Genomic DNA, 19,098 nt, shown 5'->3' with positions numbered 1-19,098 from the left:
TCTTAGTTGATACATACTGCTAATATTTCCTTTCAGTCTCTCCCAGCTAGATTTTCTGTTAATTAGACATTAATATTTGTGGAGTAGATGATTATGTCAGCACCCTTCATGACTTCTCATAGTTGCTATTACAATGTCATATGCTTTTTGAAACTGATTTTTCAGCCTCAATATTTTTCTTTCAGGGAATCGTTTGATAAGCTGTCCCAAATGGCACAGGCTTTAAATGAGGAAGGACATGGTGCAGGAAGGGAAGTGCGCCTGGCCTCTCAGCATCTCACTAATTATCAAAACATGGTCAAAACAGTCAAGGATAAACTGAGAACATGTCAGCTTGCACTCCAGGAGCATCTGACTTTGGAGGAGGCATTGCAGAGCATGTGGTCATGGGTGAAAGAGGTTCAGGATAAACTGGCATCATCAGAGAGTACAGTCGGTAGCAAAGCCACACTAGAGAAACGACTGACACAAATTCAGGTAAAGATTAAAGTGGAGAGTATACATCAATTAACATTGTGTGAGGGCCACATCAATGGAAAAGAAATAATTTTATATTTTATTCTTCATACTGTTATTAAGGAGAGAAAATTTAATTTAAAGTGATCTTAACAAATTGGGAGATGCAGTGTGAGAAATAAGATAAAGTGTAATGAAGACAGAGGCAAGGTATTGTGGTTAATGAAGAATAACCAACTATGAAAATGTGCATTCAGGTTTTAAAAAAATATATATCTTCCTAATGGAGGGGAAGTCTTGGAATCGTTCACATGGAGAGACTCTGTGACATATCTGTTAGAGTAGGTCTTCAAGAACAGGACAGATTAGGAAGGTCATCAGTGTAGATACCACTGTATGTTGCCGTCTTTCTGTGCAATGCTTAACCTATTCATTATCTACTGCAATGTGAGCAATATTTTAGGACCAATGCAGAGAAATACCTGTATGGCTTTTGGGAAAACTGTTGGGTTACTTGCACATATCAAGGTACAGACGCTAACAAAACCAGGTGCCTAAGAATTCATACATGGTATGGTTATCAAGGGTAAATGGTGTCTTTTACTGGAAGAATTTCATCTCTCAAAGGATTTCACTTAATATTTTGATTCATTTTGCCTCACAGGAAATCCTCTTACTCAAAGGCGATGGTGAAGTTAAGTTGAACATGGCCATTGGCAAAGGAGAACAAGCACTTAGAAGCAGCAATGAGGAAGGACAAAAGGTGATACATACAGAGCTACAAACACTGAAGGATGTATGGAATGACATCATCAACACATCAGTGAATTGGCAGAGGTAAAACTAACTAGAAAACACAGGTCAAACCCTCATATCTTTGCTTACGACAAAAGAGGTACCTTACAACACACAAGAGACCATTCATTCACACCTGAGGGAAAAGCTACATACATCATCAGAAAGAATCAAAATTACCTGAAGAAATACATCCCTCTGTTAAAAAAAAATAATAATAATAAAATAAAAAAAAATAAAAAGCAGAGAGTTCACCTTCACCCTATCAGCTGAATCAAGTTTCATATGAGATGGTCACTTAAGAAGAAGTAGTAATCATCCAAATTCATTCAAATATTTATATACCTTTTCCTTACAAAACTCTAGGAGGATTCCTCAATTATCTTTCTCTTTTTTTCCTTGCCTTGCCTGAAAATGAAGCTAATTTATTCTTACCTTAACTTCAGTGGAAATTAAAAGTTTTTTGTTATTGCCTGTGTGAGAACTTTTTAATATATTTGAAGGACCCCAGCATCTCTTTCTGGGCCACTTTTATCCATGTTTCCTTTTCAATAAATTGCAGACTACTGCTCGTTTGTCTACATTTTTCATAGAAGATAATTTAAAATGGGCTGATGTCTTCCAGTATTTGAGAACTTATTAATTCTGAATAGAATATCACCATTTTCTACTTCATATAACAACCTTCTTAATACAGTCCAGAATTTATTTATTTTTTTCTTCATCAAATTCCATCTTTCTTTTCTTCTTTTAACAACATCTGACATTTAAATCCTGTTATCCATACTAGCTGCATGCCCTCCCTTGCTGCTTTCATCTACGGTTTTTATAAGCACTGCCTCTTTCAATAATGACCCTAGTCATTATTGGATAGAAATAGGCCCTTCTTCATGATCTTAATTCCTTAGCTCTCTAATGAAAACAAAGCTTTCTCTTCATTAGGGTATCTGAGTCTTAAATATCGGTTGTCAGTGAGCTATGGTATAAAATTGGAGTTCTTCAATGAGAAGTGATGCCACTTTCTTACATACGCCAAAATTGTAATACAATGCTATGTAGAAAATTATGGTGGGAACCCTTTAAGATTTCATTTTAATTTCATCCACTTTGTGTCATAAAATATTATTTATATTACTATAACATTACGTTACAATATTACTATTACATTTTAAACAAAATCCTTACCACACACTCAGCTACTAAGTCCAGTGGAATCAGAATTATATTCCTCAAGCCAAGTCCCAGAAAGACCCGGAGATCTGTTAGAAGGAGCAATATATAACAGAAGGGTATATTTATTCTTAAAGATAAAATGGACAATTTATAATTTATTCATTCTTTTAAAAAGTTACCAGGAGCTCTCTTAATTGTCAATAACCTAATAGGATGCTGTACATTTTATTACTGTGGTCGTAAAGAGCTCCAATAATGCTCTATATTTTGATTTGCTAGACACTGAAATGTGCCTTTCTGAGACAGACAGATAGCTCATGTAACCTGTACTAGGGAATCAGTTGTATCAGGTTATATGTAGTAGCCTAAAGAACACAGAAATTCTAGAATAGCATGGATTAAGTTGACACAAAACTAAAACAAGATGAAGGAAAAAGTAAATACTAGATGTATTAAAGATGTCTGTATAATGTAAAACTTACGGTATATGCAAGCTCTTTTTTTTAGACCTTTCGAGTGTTCTCATCTGTACTGTATATGTTTCTTTTAATGTAAGCTGCCTAGAGTCTGTCATTAGCCAGTGGGATGAATACCTGGAAAGGAGAAACCAGCTGGAGCAGTGGTTAGAGAAATTGAATCACAAAGTGGAGCAGCCTTTAGAACCACAGATTGGTCTGAAGGAGAAGTTTGCTCAGCTGGACCACTTCCAAGCTATTGTTTCTGAGATAGAGGATCACTCTGGTGATTTACAGCAACTCATTGAAAAAGCTGCAGAACTGCATGAAAAAACTGAGGATGTTTTTTTTGGAGAAGCAGTTCGAGAAGAACTAAAAACACAGTTTAATGATATTGCAACAGTAGCCAAGGTAAGAAAAAAGCAAAGGTTTCCATTTCAAGTAAGTAAAATGTTTGGACATCTGTATAAAAGACTAACATTTTGATTTTAATAGTTTTATAGTGAATGAATGACTGATTGTGTTTGAATAGTTATGCCTTTTGTTATGGCTGAGTCCAGCAAAAGAGTTGGACATAATTTACTAGAATTCACTAGAACACAAAAGGTTGGGAATTGAAACTGGTATGGTTATGATTTTTTAGAAGTGAAGGGCATATATTTTACTCTAAGTTTCATATGTACAACAGTACTTCTGATATTCTTCCAGATTTATTTTCTACTTTCTATTTCTTCTGGCTGACACACCAGAAGGCTGTGCTGCCATTCAGTGAGACCTGGACAGGCAGTACAGATGGGCAGGAAGAAACCAAATGAGATTTAATAAGAGCAAGTGTAGAGTCCTACACCTGGGAAGGAACAACCCGAAGTATCAGTACAGGCTGGGGGGCAACCTGCTGGAGAGGAGCTCTGAGGAGAAGGACCTGGGGTCCTGGTAGATGACAGGTTGACCATGAGCCAGCAGTTTGCCCTGGTGGCCAAGAGTGCCCATGGGATCCTGAAGTGTATTAAAAGGAGTGTGGCCAGCAGGGCAAGGGAGGTGATCCTCACCCTCTACTCTGCTCTGGTCAAGCCTCACCCGGAGTACTGTGTCCAGTACTAGGCTCCCCGGTACAAAAAAGATGGGGATCTCCTGGAAAGAGTCCAGCGGAGGGGCACAAAGGTGATATAGGGCTTGGAGCATCTTCCCTATGAGGAAAGGCTGAGAGACCTGGGTCTGTTCAGCCTGGAGAAGAGGAGACTGAGAGGGGATCTTATCAATGTATATAAATACCTGAAGTGCGGGAGGGAGACAGAGGGATTTGGCCAACCTCTTCTCAGTGGTTTGTGGGGACAGGACAATGGGTAATGGCCACAAGATGACACACAGGAAATTCCGCAGCAACGTGCAAAAACTTCTTCACGGTGAGGGTGATGGAGCACTGCAACAGGCTGCCCAGGGAGGTTGTGGAGTCTCCTTCTCTGGAGTTATTTAAGGCCCATCTGGATGCCTACCTGGGCAGCCTGCTCTAAGGAAGCTGCTTTGGCAGGGGGGTTGGACCTGATGATCTCTCGAGGTCCCTTCCAACCCCTACAGTTCTGTGATTCTGTGATTCTTTTTCTTTTATTCCTAGCACTCTCTCTCTCTCTCTCTCTCTTTTTTTTTTTTTCTAACTAACCTAGAAAGCAAAGAATCAAGTTCCTCCCCCCTAAGCAGAAAACAAAGAAAGAGAAATCTTGTTTTCAGAAAATTAAATGCACATATTTTGTGTTATTTCAAGCTAATGAGCAGTTGTAATACAGGTGTTCTGTTTGGTTTCTAAGAAAAAACAAGGAAACTCACAGAGATCTTCTTCCAATCCAGATTATGACAGTGACACTAGCTCTGAATTACAGTCTTCATCTTCTCAGCTGCTGGGAAAGTTTGCATCAGCAGTCTTGTGTTAAAAATAAAGTAAAATAAAATAAAGTAAAATAAAATAAAATAAAATAAAATAAAATAAAATAATAAAATAAATAAAATAAAATAAAATAAAATAAAATAAAATAAAATAAAATAAAATAAAATAAAAAGTATCATAAGTGAGCCAAGCAGTGTTCTGCTAAAATTGAGATGTATCAATAAATTTAATTTCTTAAGCAATTTTCCATGTCCCTCAAAAAATAAAGATCCTGTGGGTGGGTATAAAAATTGGTGCTTTTATTTTTCTTTCAACAAATATTAATTGTCTTAATTGACCCAGAATCTCCCAGCTGGGGTAACTGATAATGGCTGTACATGACATTGTATGAAACAGACCAAATGTAAAAAAGAAATCATTACAGAGTTTGAAGAATTCTGAATGATGCTCAAGGTAACGGCAGAATATTCTTTAAATCCATCAAAAGCAGGATCTAGGGAATTGCTGGGACCACTTGCTGATCAAAGATCACTTGCTCCAAAGGACAATAAGGCTGTACCAGGAGCTCAGTGAATTTACGTTGTTCCTTTCTGCTGAAGACATTGAGGAGATTATAACACCTGATATTTTCTTCAGAGCATGCAGGCAAGAGGAGCTAGAGGAGGTTTCTGTATGGAAAGACCTAGACCAAGCAGTTAGATGCTAATAACTCCCCAAAGGCAGATGACATTCAACTGAGGTTTCTTGAGAAATGCTCAAACAGAAATTGCTGAAAAGCTGGCTAAGGGGGCCGCTCTGTCAGTGGAGCATCAGGCATCCTGTGTCACTGCCAGCTTCAAAGGAGGCCCTAGAGGGAACAACAGTCTCATGAGTCTGGCTGATGTAATCAGAGGGCAGTAATCTATAATGAAAAACAGTATAATTGACAGTATTGGTTACATGCATACTGCTGAAAAAGTCAGTATGGCATCCAGAAAGTATAACTAACAAACTAATATGCTGGAGCATGGTGAAGATATCAATAAGCACATTAAAATAAAGGAGGATGAAATGAATGTAATACAACTGGATTTTTCAAAAGCCTCTGACAAGGGTCCACACAAAGGATTAAGAACTTTCTAACATTCTTAAACAAATTACAAATGATAAGGAAGTATAAGGGAAATTGCCCACAAATTTTCCAGATTCATGTGCTCTCCCTAGATAACATGGGAGAGAATAGTTAGTTAGATGAACCATTATACAGGCCCAGTAGAGCACTTCTCATCTGCTGAGCATATAGGGCAGGTATTTCTACTTTGCCCACATCAGAGCAGATACTGACATCCTACCAGCCTGCGGCCATGCTGTGTTTCTTGTGCCTGCATGAACTTCTCTGTTTGGTGGAGACTGGGGGCTGGGCTATGTTGTAAATTCATCACTTGTAGGGTAACAGTGTCCAACAGCATCACAGGGCTGGCAGGCTGAGAAAAGAATTGATGACGGGCAGAGAAGATGGGCCAAGTTTGGCTAGCTGATGTGCCAGATGAAGCTACTGCTCTTTTCTCTACTTGCTGTGATGGCAGAAATTGTTGATAACTTTACAGTCTTTCCTTTGGGAGAGAACAGCACTGACTGCAATTGGTAAAAGTCACTGCCACCAGAAGAGAAACAGTTTCCCTCCACTCTCCCTGTCTACTAGTGTTACATTTTGGTATGTAAACAAAAGTAAATCATCTTTGGCTTTCCTGATACTCTTCTGCTGCTTTCAGAAGATACCTACTTTTTTTTTTTTTTTTTAAGTCAGGCACATGTGTACATTTCCTTACTTGGTCATTGGACAAAATGCATTAAGAGGTAAAAATTCTGAGGATTTACTTTAGGTCATCTTTGTTTAGCTAGTAACCATCAAAGAAACATTCTGACAGAGAAACATTCACACCTCAGTTCAATTTTGGTTACTTTTGAGAAACATTCCTGAGAATTTTAAGAACAAATCTATGGTCAAACCAAAGGCCGGCCTAGACCAAAACACTATTTCACCTGTAAGGTAAACTGGTCCCACTTTAAGCCTATGTTAGAACACTGGTACAAAGCCATGCAGTTGTTGTATGTCTATGTAAGGGAAAGAATCTTCCAGGGTGCAAGGCATATGGCCTGGAGATAGCCACTACTTCTGATCTGATGTCTAAAAAAGACTCAGCACCATTACAACCTTTTGCACTTTTGAACAGCAGAACTCATTTGTGGGCTTCATATGGGACATCTCTGTGACTTTGCTTAACATTTAGAGAGACCTATTTCTTCTAATAAAAAAGAGATATTTCTGCCAGCACTCCAGAGCAACCTAAACCAAACTTTGTGCAGTGTAGCACTGTGTTCTGTTGCTATAAGCTGCTATATGTTCTGCTGCTCAGTATTCAAATGCATGCAGAGCAGTTCTTTGTAATATTACACCCATAAAGTCTGGACAGAAGCCAGGAAAGTGTTTTAGCAATTTAACAGATTTTTGTTTGTTTGTTTTGTTTAGTTTTGTTTTGTTTTTAAATCTGAAAAATAGGACAAAATGAAGAAAGTAGAAGATATTGTGAAGGATCATTTGCTATACCTTGACGCTGTGCATGAATTCACAGACTGGCTCCATTCTGCAAAGGAAGAGCTACACCGTTGGTCAGATGCAACTGGAGATACATCAACGATACAGAAAAAACTGGCCAAAATCAATGTAAGAAATATTAGCTGTCATGATTTCATCTGTGATTCAGAAGCTATGCTCCAAAATAGGCCAGAGCCAAAAACCTATGGGATCTTGCTCTTTGTGTGTTTAAAGTGGTGATTATATTCCAGTGAGCTGAAAGCAGCTTTTCTAAGCTATGATGTGTTTTTGCCTGCCTTGCCATACTAAATTGATGGAGTGAAAGTACAATCAGACCTGAGTTAGTCACTGCAGGCATGGAAACTATTTGCAAGAGTGGAAGCCCAGTGGCATCACAGAAAAATATGGCTTAGCTGTTTAATGAATACTGTTCTGTCCTCATCTCCAAATATGTTTTCTCCATAAACAGTGTTGTTTGAATCAGTCAGAAACAACCTTTTGTGATTTTCATGAAATGGGGATGCATAACACAGTTGAAGGATGTCCAAACACGGTAGAAATGTGTGTTGCCTCTCTATGTATACTCCCCTTGTGCTGGCATCTCTATGTGTCCATCCATTCCTAGGCATTTGAGTGTCTGAGCAAGTTACACATTTCCGAATGCAGCATTAAAGCAGACTTCATGTTTTACTCATGCCTGATGTTTACATTCAAATAGTCATGCTAACAGCATTTTAGCCTGCTCCTAAACTTGAGGGTGGGCCTGTGAACAGAGTAGATGAGGATATAGGATAGCCAGATCAAATTATAGATGTTGTTTATTACTGTTGTTTATTACTGTTTATTATTATTTATTATTTGTTGTTTATTATAAGTTTTTAGCCTCCTTTGTGTTCAAACTCCCCATGTATAATATGAGAAAGTGAGGAAACAGCAGTTTCTAGTTCATGAGATGAAGAAAACAAATAGCATTTTTCTGGCATGCAGTGATTGGGATGATATTTATATTTTCCAGCTTCTAAAGCTGAAAACTAAACTAAACTAAAACAAACAAACAAACAAACAAAACAAAACAAAACAAAACAAAACAAAACAAAAAAGTCCTTGTAGCCTGTGTAAGAATGAAATAGAATGCTGTAGAAAGAATTTATTAAAAACCAAAAACAACGGCAACAAAAATCATGTGTAACCAATAATGGCACATCTCAGATCATGAGTACGCTGCAGAATGCTTTTTTTTCAGCAACACAGTAATGTTCTTAAACCTGCTACGTGCAGCTCTGTACCAGTGTTTGTTATGCAAAACATCTCAAATCAGTTCCTTTCTGCATCTTACCCTAAACATTACTTTTTAGTATCTGGAAATAAAAAAAAAAAAAAAAAGAAGTTCGTTCTCCTCTAAACTTATGAAAGTTTTAGAACCACTCTGTAATAACTGTAAAGCCCTCACAGTCCCTTGACTGAGTTTTATTTTCATCTTGCCTCTGGCTACGTTTTGCAGTTCTGCACGCAGCGTGGATGTCGTGAAAGTGTTGCTGCCGAAACTGCTGCTCAGCGCAGTGCTGCGCATTTCCCCTGCATGCTGCCCCCAGCATGGGCGGCCCTCCCTTTCCAGCTGTAGCAAGTTACCATGACAATGTTGCCTTGCAGGAGCTGGTAGACTCCCGCCAGATTGGTGCAGGCCGCCTCATCCGAGTGGAGACTCTGGCTCCCGCAGCCAAGCGCAGCACAACTGCTGGCGGGTGCCATGTCCTCACTGCCGAGATGCAGGCCCTGCAGTCGGACTGGAAGCAGTGGGAAGAGAGCGCTTTCCAGAGCCAGCAAAGCCTGCAGGATGTGCTGAGCCAGATGGCCCTGTCGGAGCAGGAGTTCGCCGTGCAGGTCGCACAGCTGGAGGAGGCCGTGCAGAGGTTCAGCGGACTGCTGGCCACCTGGTCGCAAAGCCTGACCCCCGTCGATGGCCAGCACACTGACACCGAGATCGTGGAAAGCTGGAACAAGGAGAAAGTAAGGTCACCCCTCTTTTCTGAGTAGTTTTCCAGTTGTAAATGTACAGGTACCATGGGCAGAAAACTTCTGCCAACTGGCACTATCAAGGAGTGGGAGAGGTAGAAAAAAAAAAAAAAAAAAAGGTATATTTGAAAATCTCCCTCTGAAATCCCAACTTTCCAAACTTCTGTGACTGCAAGCAGAGCAAGCACTGTTTACAAAAGACGTATCTTTAGCCACTGCTGTACTAGACTTAGCAAATGCTGCCTGGATCCTACACATTAAAAACAAGGCTAGCCTTTAAGAAAATGAAGGAACTAGCAAACTGTCTCTGAATTTCTCTTTAAGTTGCTCACTGTTTAGAGCCAGGGTAGTACTTGATCAGGGAAGCATGAAGTATTTCCTAAAAGCCAAGTAGCAGCTGGAGTGATTTGTAACTCACAATTTTTCATGCATGTATTGAGTTTCTACTTTTCATTTCTTGAAATATTCCTCACATTATATGTGTTAAGATCTTGTCCAGTATTTAAAGAAGTTATATTTGAAACAGGTATTTTTGCTAATTGTTCTTCTTTGGAATGTAGTGGAATTCAGAGAAATAGAAAAGGAGTTCCTGGGTGTCTTCTAGCAAATATTCCATATGTATGTATGACACACACACACACACACACACAAAACATATATATATATACACAACACCCAAGTTACATATCTATATGTTTGTACCTATCTCAATTTCTGTGAATCACAGAAGTAGAGGAAAGACACATTGTATCTTTTCCTTTCTTTTCAGGGTAGTGTTCAGTTTAATTAAAAGAAGAGAGGTATGTGATGCTTGCTTTCTCTCCCCTTCACCAAAGAAATATTCAAAAAACCCAAACACTTTCTCTTTAAACTGAGATTATAAATCTCCTCCACTGGCTGTGCCAAGTTATTTCTGTGGCTTCCCCTTCCACAGAATTCCCTGAAACAGACTGATGGAACCTGCCTGTTTGAGTGCCAGTACATAACAGTAGGAGTAACAAAGCTGACACTACACTAGAGTAAATAAAAAGCACAAATATGCAAAGTCTTATATGGTTATGTTTTTAAACAGGGAAGGAAGATATGGAACTATCATCAACATGCAACAGATGTTTCTTTGATTTTTTTTAATAAAAAAAATATTTTAAAAATGGAGAAATACTAAATTCAAAGGACATTGCTTTTATTAGTACTACGTATACCATGTATGTACTGTAGCTCTATGTGAAATGCCTTATTTAGACTATAAAGTTGTAAACTTTAGGTAAGGAGGAAAATGCAGAGGAAACATAAGACTTATTATGCACAGTCCTACTATGTAAATCTTTTTTTATATATATATATAGCTTGAAGAAATGCAGTCAGGACAGTAATCCTTCCATTTGGGCTCCAGGGATGGGTCCTACTGTTAATGTAAAATAGCACTGCAAGCATTCCTTTTCCATTGTCACATACCAATTCTGTTGTCACACAAGCCAAGGCCACAAATTAAAGATGCCTTTCCTAATTCTCAGAATTAGCAAGCTCACTCTGTTATCCCATACCCTTTTCATATGTGCAACATAATAGCAACAGATCTTTCACCTGGTATTCAGCAAATTATTTTTGCAATTCTCAGATTCAAAATTAAATCTGTCACTGAAACAGTGCTATTAGTGATTCAATGTCTCTGTATGGCCGTAGCTAAATGTAATCTGGTTTTCGAGTAAATGTTCCTGCTTGTTAAGAGGTTATGCCTAAGGTTGTATAACATTAAAAAAATCTTTTAATTAATTAATCTTATTGTGGTAAGTTATTTGAAACTCACAGATTTCATTGAAAACAGATGATTTTAACCCGTGATACTCCTAGGTTCTGTTTCTTTGGAAAAGAAAGAAAAAATATACATATATATTATGTCATTATAGTGATTCCTGCCATAAGTAATCCCTGTTTTAAGTGTTAAAAAAACATCTTGTTTTAAGTAATAGCCAGTTTGCTGTCATTCCCAATGCTTCCAAAAAAAAAAGTCTTGTGTGCAGTTTAATGAAGTAGACAAACAAAAAACAGCTTACTTTTTTTCTTCTTCTTTTTTTTTTTTTTTTTTTCCTAAACATTGTTGTTATTACTTCAGTACTAAATTCAAATGTTATTTTGTGTGGTTTATAAACAAATCAGCATCGTGACTATTTCAAGTATCTTTTAATTATGGTTGAACAGATTTTCTGGTGTGTGAGTGATTCAAAGCAGATAATTATTTATGTCAAAATGGATTGTAGTTGTTTTTCCTGGCAGTTCAGGTACTACAAAGAACATGTATCCCTTATTCTTATTTTAGCTTTCTCAGAAACATACATTATAGATCTTTAAAAAATTTGCAACTCCACAGATTTTTTCAATAAAAGAGATATAAAACAAGCACAAAGTTCCTCATGGGCGGCAGACACATTATCTGAATCCCAGGTTTTTGATCGTTTGCTGTTCTTACTAAGTCTGTTGTCTTGCTAGACCCTTGCTAATATTTGTTTTCAGTTTTAATTTACACAAGTGCATATCAGTTTATTGCAGTGAGATGTATTTGAAAATGTATTTGGTGAGGTTTTTTTTTTTGTTTGTTTTTTAATCTTTGAAATTGTGGTGTTTTCAAAACCTTTTCTCTATTTTCACATACATAACTTGTATATTTCCTGAACATACAATTGTGTGCTTATAGATAATCACAAGCTATTTACTATGTATATTCTCAATTATCATTTTGCATATATTCAGAAACTTAATGGCCTTGTACCACTTCCCCGTCCCCTTTCTATTCTGTTGTCAATTTCATGTGATCAGTTTCTTATATTTATACATACATCTCTTCCAGATCAGGGCTTAGATGTAGCCAAACTAATGTATGCATGCCAAACCCTCTGGCATGACTTCACTGTAGAACCTTTGCTGTGGTGAATGTAACGAGCTAGAAGATTGTCTTTTCTCCCTGGTAGTTTAAGAGGAATGCCAGAAGAATTTAGTTTCTAACGATGTGAGGAGCCTAGTCTACACTGCTAATCATGCTGGAGTAGTTGGCAGGGTGCTGCAGTGGAGACGCTGTGTACATCAACATGAGAACTGTTTTTGTTGGAGTAGTTATCACACCTATCCCAGTGATGTTTGCTAAGTAAACATAAATACTTTTTTCTTGACTTAGCTGTTTCCAAAAACAGTGCAGCAGTGACAGCCAGTGACCCTCAAAGGACTGTGAGCAGCTGTGCTTTTACATTAAGAAAGCCTCTGTCAAAATATCGAAGCTATTAGAAGTTTCATTTGTTTGTTTGGGGGGTTGTTTGTTTTTTGATACAGCTTGTTTTTATTGGGCATACTAAACTCAAGCCAAAAGGACAATTATAGTTGTATGCACTGGTATTGTTTGCTATTCCCTAATTGTACATAATTTCATGGGTACAGCTAGTTGATAATACTATGTGATATAATATACATATGCACCTTAATATATATAAATATCAAGGTGCATATCTTAAACTCTTCTACGAGAACGTTTTGAATTAAAAAAGTTAAGGTGTCCAGAAATTTAGTCTATAGAAGCTCATAATTTCAAATAAGCCTCTGTACTTGATTGCTAGAATGCTTTCAAAAATGTATTGAAATTGAAGTTGAAATTAAATTTTATAAATTTTCATTGTATTTCTTTTTAATTATTTAGTTACCAATATTGCTCATTTGTTTTGTTTTAACAGGAAATGTTGGATGCCCTGGTGAAGTCTGAACATACAATAGATGAGATCAAGACTCAGTTAAACGATCTCTGTAGATTTTCCAGAGATTTGAGTACTTATTCTTCAAAAGTCTCAGGGTTGATTAAGGAGTATAACAGGTACATATTCATCTTGTTTATAGTTAATCAATCCCATATATGTGTGCATGCAAGTGTTTTTTTTAGGGAAACGTTAATTAGAATGTTGGAATTTGAAATATATATAGACAATGATTAGAATCATTATTTTGATATCTGTGTCAATAACATTTTTAGAATTTTAACATTTTGCAAAATTTTAACAGTATTGGCTTCAATTAGCATTTCTAGAAAACAGTTGTGTTTTTTTTAAGACACAAGTTATGCCAACAAACTGAGCTTAAGCCATTGTATGTCTACACCTGGTCTATTACAGGAAGTAACCTTATAAGAAACTGTGAGGTAGAGCTATATCTCGTTTACCTGAAAGAGGAGGAAGCTATAACAGCTGTCTAAATTTTTTTTTCTTAATTTTGTCCTTCATTATACCCCTGCCCTACCTGTCAGTTCATTGAAACAGGGGAGCTAATGTTTATTTGTTCTCTTACTTTCTCTGAGGTCACTGTAGATGATTGACACCTGCATTTCAGGCGCAAGATTCTTTTGTCTCTTGCAGCTTTTACTTCTGTAACTGCAGAAGAAGGGTATGATGACCCAAGTTGATCCTTTCTAACTTAATTAAACCATGGAAGTTCATATTTTAATTTCTGTAGTTTCGTGTTTTGTCCCTAGAGAGAAAAAGGCTTGAAGAAACTGTTCGTTCTTAGGGGTACTGAATCATTCTGTAAAAGCTTATCTGTCATATCTGTGACAGCTATATCCCAATTTACATACTTCACTTTTAAGGCATTGAAAGCTTCTAATGGATTTCCTGGTGCTTAGTTATGTGCTTACGGTTGGTAGAAGGAATCCAGGTCTTATGCAGAGAAATAAGTAATAGCACTGCCACCTAACAGAGTCCTTCTCTTCCTTTTCTCTCTTCTGCTTCCCTGATGTGGTAAACCCAGCCTTTGCCTGCGAGCTTCAAAAGGATGTCAGAGTAAAGAGCAGATCTTGCAGCAAAGATTTCGGACAACTTTCAGGGACTTCCAGCAATGGCTGGTCAATGCAAAAATCGCCACAGCCAAATGCTTTGATGTACCTCACAATATCAGTGAAGCCTCAGAGAGTCTACAGAAAATACAGGTAACTTTAGCAATTGGACATTCAATCATTTTCCTATAAAATTCAGATCTTTTTTTTTTTTTTAATGTTATTGATAACACTAAAGGTGACTAACTGTAATGAAATAAACATTTATTCTTTCTTTTTGAATCTAGATCATTTAATTTAGCTGTCATACTATACTATACACATAGTCATTGCCTCTCATAATTTTCCTTTTTTTTAATTTTTCTCTTATATTACAATGTGGAAAAACGTGTGTTTTGAAGGCAGGATAGCACTGTAAAATTGGCAGGGCATCAGAATTGGGACTTAAAACCTGGAATTATTTCAAAGTCATATAAAGTTTTTCACTCATTTATGAAAGTAGAGACCTTATAGTGTAAGAACAAGGTAAAAATGTATGCAGTGAAGCAGGCATTTAAAAAGCATGATTTTCATACAAAGTTAAAACAAGACACAGCAAAACTGTGGAAATAAATGCCAATTAAAAGTTTATTTTATTATACTAAAAGAAACAGGTTTTTAATAAAACATGACTACAATTTTAGAAATGAGAAGTACATAATGAGATCGTTTAACCTTCAGGTACACAGTATGACAGAAGAAATTCCTATCATTTTTTCTATCAGAAAATACCATGACCAAAATCATTTCCCCCTGTTTCTGGTAAATTCCCTTGTTTATTTAAAAGGGTAAGCACCACTTTACTAATGTGACAATTTTTTTTACTATCCCAAAATGAGAGTGTTTTAAGAGTAAATACAAGGGTTAAAAATAAAAATAAAAATAAAAATAAAAATAAAAATAAATCCAGTCATCTTGGAAATTAAATAAGAGTTTTAGCAAAAACAATTTCCAAAACTGGTAAGACATTTTTTTTTTTTTTTTAATCACTGCAGCCTATTGATATCATAAGGCCTTAGTTTGATCTCCTTCTCCCTGAAACTTTAAATGAAATAAACTTTTTTGTCATGTAGTAACTGCTTTAATACTTTGAGGCATGTCATGGGAGCCTATATAAACTTACAATTGTATTTTCTTTCTTTTAAGTTAATATTCTGTCTGTTAGCACCTTTGATATTATTAAGTCACAAGGCAATCACACATTTGATTTTAATAAAGCAAGAGCTTGGACAAAGTATTTCAGAGCTAACAGACCCTTTGCATTATCTGATAATAGCTCCAAGTGCACATTTAATCATTACCTTAGTAAATTTTTAGTCATGCCGTTTGCTTACAACATGGATGTAACCTGATTACTATGAATATTAAGCTAATTGTGTGTCATGTAAGCATAATAGTAGTTTAAAATAACTTCATTGATATTTAGAACTGCTAAATTCACTTGAGTCCTAAAGGCTCACAAAATATTTTAATAATTACAAGTTATAAGAACACTATCCCAACACATGGGAATTTAAAAATCTGGCTATTTCCTTACAGTACCTAATATTTACTCTCATATTTCTATATAGTCTTTGCATACCAACACTGTAAAAGAATACTGTGAACAAAAATACTTTGAGTCAAGAAAGATACCCTGAGGATTTGGAGGATAAATCACAAAGCTCAAATGTTGCTCAGGGTCTGATTGTTAACCCCTGCCCCTACACATGCATTGGAAGTCCAGTTTAGCTGTCTCCAGTGGGCCAGGCTTCTTTCCTGTGTTCCCTCAGAGCAGGACCCTACCCCTGAATGTAGCTTCAGCTACATGTCATGCTATGCCAGGATACTGGTTTTCTGAAATGAAAGTGTTATCATTTTCTGTACTGTGAAGATTTAAAGAAGCATAATGCACTGTTAAATGTCTCATGAAGTGCAGAACATACAGATAAACCAAGAGGTAGTATATACATTGTTTAGACTCATGGCACTTATGGATTAAGTAGCTATTGTCTCTATAATATAAATGATTGTCCCTCATATGAATGTCCCATATAAATGTGAATAATATTAAAATGGAATATACTGAAATATGAATTAAAAAAAAATAACATGCAGAAACAATAAACTCCATTCTCTGTTAAGTTTTCTGTGACCTTGCCACTCACCTTTACTGGACCCAAAATTAACAAAAAGAGCTTTTACTGAATACAACCAATTAACTTATTTTATTATCGTTTTTAGGAATTCTTATCAGAAAGTGAGAATGGACAACATAAACTAAACCAGTTAGCATCCAAAGGAGAACTGCTGTGCTCTATTTTACCAAAGGAGAAGGGTAAAGTTATCCGGGACAAATCTGCTACTGCTAAAGAAGATTGGAAAAAATTAATCAGCACCCTCCACCAGAAGGAATCTGCACTGGAGGTACAGAGCAAGTCATAGTGGGGAAATATTTGATCTAAATTTCCTTTTTGCTTTTTGTTTCAAAACACATTCATCTTAATAGAGGTCTTCACAGTTTAGATTTCCCACTATAGCAGTAAGTGTTTATGATGAAGCAGTATGTGTTTATGATCGAAGACCCAGTAGAGAGGGTAAACTTTGTTGTTCTTACTGCAAACTGGTGAAATGTAATAATATTTTTGAATAACTTTCTAAATAAACCCTAGTGGTGTTCTCTTTTCAGAGCTCACAATTCAACCAGCACATAAGGTGAATATATTTAAAATATAATCTCTTTTAAGGTCATAGGTTTTAAGGTCAAAAGGTCTTAGCTGGAATTCCTTGCATAGTGTAGGAGAATTAAAGTTCTTATGCCTTCCTGTTTCAAACCAGTACTGTCTAGCCAGCTGTACTGGGTCTGGCTGAGATGTTAACTTTCCCTGAGAAAGTTTCCTGCTGAGAAAGAAAAAAAATGTTTAAATAGATTAAATACATCATGTAGAAAAGGTTTTTATTATTATTATTATTTATTTTATAAGAAAATTCCCAAGTAGCAAGAACTTAACTTACTTTGTATCAAGGTAGCCATGGGAAGGGAGATTTCCATAGATGTTAATCTTTTTGTGCCCAGCATTTTTCAGTCTCATAGGCCTAGTCTTTCTTTCTGATGCAGAAGTGATAAGGCTATAGCTAAAAAGAAAACAAAATCAGTTTGAAAATAAAATAGTAACTAGGGCATAGGAACTGTGCTGTTCAGATTTCTATTACATAAAAATTATTTCAGGTGCTGTTTTTTTATAATGCAGCATAAACCTTTAAGAAAATTATGCAGATTGAAGGAATGCCTACACATATCTTATACATTTTTAAAACTTTCTACTAAAAGAAAATATAATTAGAAGTGAGTATCAGGACTGGGTTGAGCTTAGTCATACAGGCTCTAGAAATAATGTCAACCCATTTAAGGGGGGGAGATACTGTTAATGACTGCAGGCAGATGCGACTGCAGGCAGATGAAAGGTAACTTAGATCCCAAAGTAACCTTGATTCAGACTCTCTCTGCTATGTGAGATACACTTATATTGAGTCAAAGCTCATATAATTTGTAAAGCTTTCAATCCAGAGAAAATTTGCTTCATTCTCTCAACTGTATAGACATACAGCATTGTTGCCTTTGTTTTGTTTTTTGAAGAAGAGCTCTCTCAGACTTTTCTTGTGGTGTCTGTCTGTGGTATGGGCAGGGGCAGAGTCAGTGATACTTATTTTGAACTTCTGCGGTGGTGTTTGGCTGCAATAATATGTGTGTACTTTGTGTCTACTTAATCTGTGGGTTGTACATTACAGCTATACCCATTGCAGGGGGACTTTATAAAGTTGTATATTACATGTGTTCTCAGAACTTAAAGATCCAGATGAAGGACTTTGAAGCAACTGCTGAGCCTCTAGCAGAGTGGCTGAGCACAACTGAGAAGATGTTACAAGGAAGTAGCAGTAGGCTCCATGATCTTCCTTCCAAGAGGAGAGAACACCAAAAGTTGCAGGTGACTTCTTAAAACCTTTTGACAGAACCAGCTTTTTCACTCCCATCCTGCTGGCCTCATTGATGCTTTACAAGCTCATGATCACTCTGGCATCCTAAACACTAAATAAGAGGAGAACTAGTTTCAGGGGTCGCTGTTGACGGTCCTGTTCCATCAGAGTTCACATCTCCAAATTTCTTATGACATGCTGCTTCATTGCTATAGCTGTATGGTGTGCCTTCACAGTACACGTGCCATTTGTCATTTCTATATTTCATGGGGCTTTTAAGCTGCTCTCTTCCTTGGTCTGCTTCCTTGCACCCACTTGTAATATTAACGTGCTTGTGCTTTACAGTCTGTCCTTGAGGAAATAAGATGCCACGAGCATCAGCTCAACAGGCTTAAAGAGAAAGCTCAGCAGCTGTGGGAGGAGCAAGCTGTCAGCAAAAGCTTTATGCGCAGAGTGTCTCAGTTGTCTTCTCAATACCTTACTCTAAGCAATCTGACAAAGGTAATGCACCCAGTGTATGTGCTTTTAAGCTGTTCCTTTGATGTTTGTGGAGAAAAAGAAAGATTGAAATGTGAAACACTATAGCTGTCTTGCTCATCTGCTCTGTGGTATGTCTGAGCTTGCATTAGCTTTAAAGAATGAGAAATAGGGACCTGTATAATTTTGTGGGCTGTCAACAAAATAGAATGGTGATTATTTATTTTTTTAATTTTATTTTAAAGTAATTAAAAAAAAAAACAAACTCCTGATTATCAACAGTTTTGTCCTGACAAGGTGCTTGTATTTTTGATTTTTTTCAAATATTCAAGACATTTTAGATAAGTGGCACCTGAAAACAGACAAACAAACAAAAAACATATTTTTCAAAATCTAGGGGAGCTGGGTTTCGGTGTTTTATTTTGTTTGTTTGTTTGTTTTGTTTGTTTGTTTGTTTGTTTGTTTGTTTTTTAAGAAA

The 19,098-nt window shown here is 36.6% G+C and overlaps 1 protein-coding gene across 1 annotated transcript in view; it reads left to right on the top strand.

Annotated features, from left to right (window-relative positions):
- The window catches only part of SYNE1 (spectrin repeat containing nuclear envelope protein 1), a 295,282-nt gene that overhangs the window by 124,152 nt on the left and 152,032 nt on the right, over nt 1-19,098 (top strand). The window contains 10 exon segments of the mRNA XM_084285341.1: nt 186-477; nt 1,121-1,293; nt 2,981-3,290; nt 7,298-7,462; nt 8,984-9,340; nt 13,063-13,199; nt 14,126-14,303; nt 16,413-16,595; nt 18,011-18,154; nt 18,489-18,644. Coding sequence (XP_084141467.1) covers nt 186-477; nt 1,121-1,293; nt 2,981-3,290; nt 7,298-7,462; nt 8,984-9,340; nt 13,063-13,199; nt 14,126-14,303; nt 16,413-16,595; nt 18,011-18,154; nt 18,489-18,644 — 2,095 coding nt within the window.

This window comes from Netta rufina (assembly GCF_964035555.1).
Source record: "Netta rufina genome assembly, chromosome: 3".
Lineage (NCBI taxonomy): Eukaryota > Metazoa > Chordata > Aves > Anseriformes > Anatidae > Netta > Netta rufina.
This window is presented reverse-complemented; position numbering and strand designations above follow the sequence as displayed.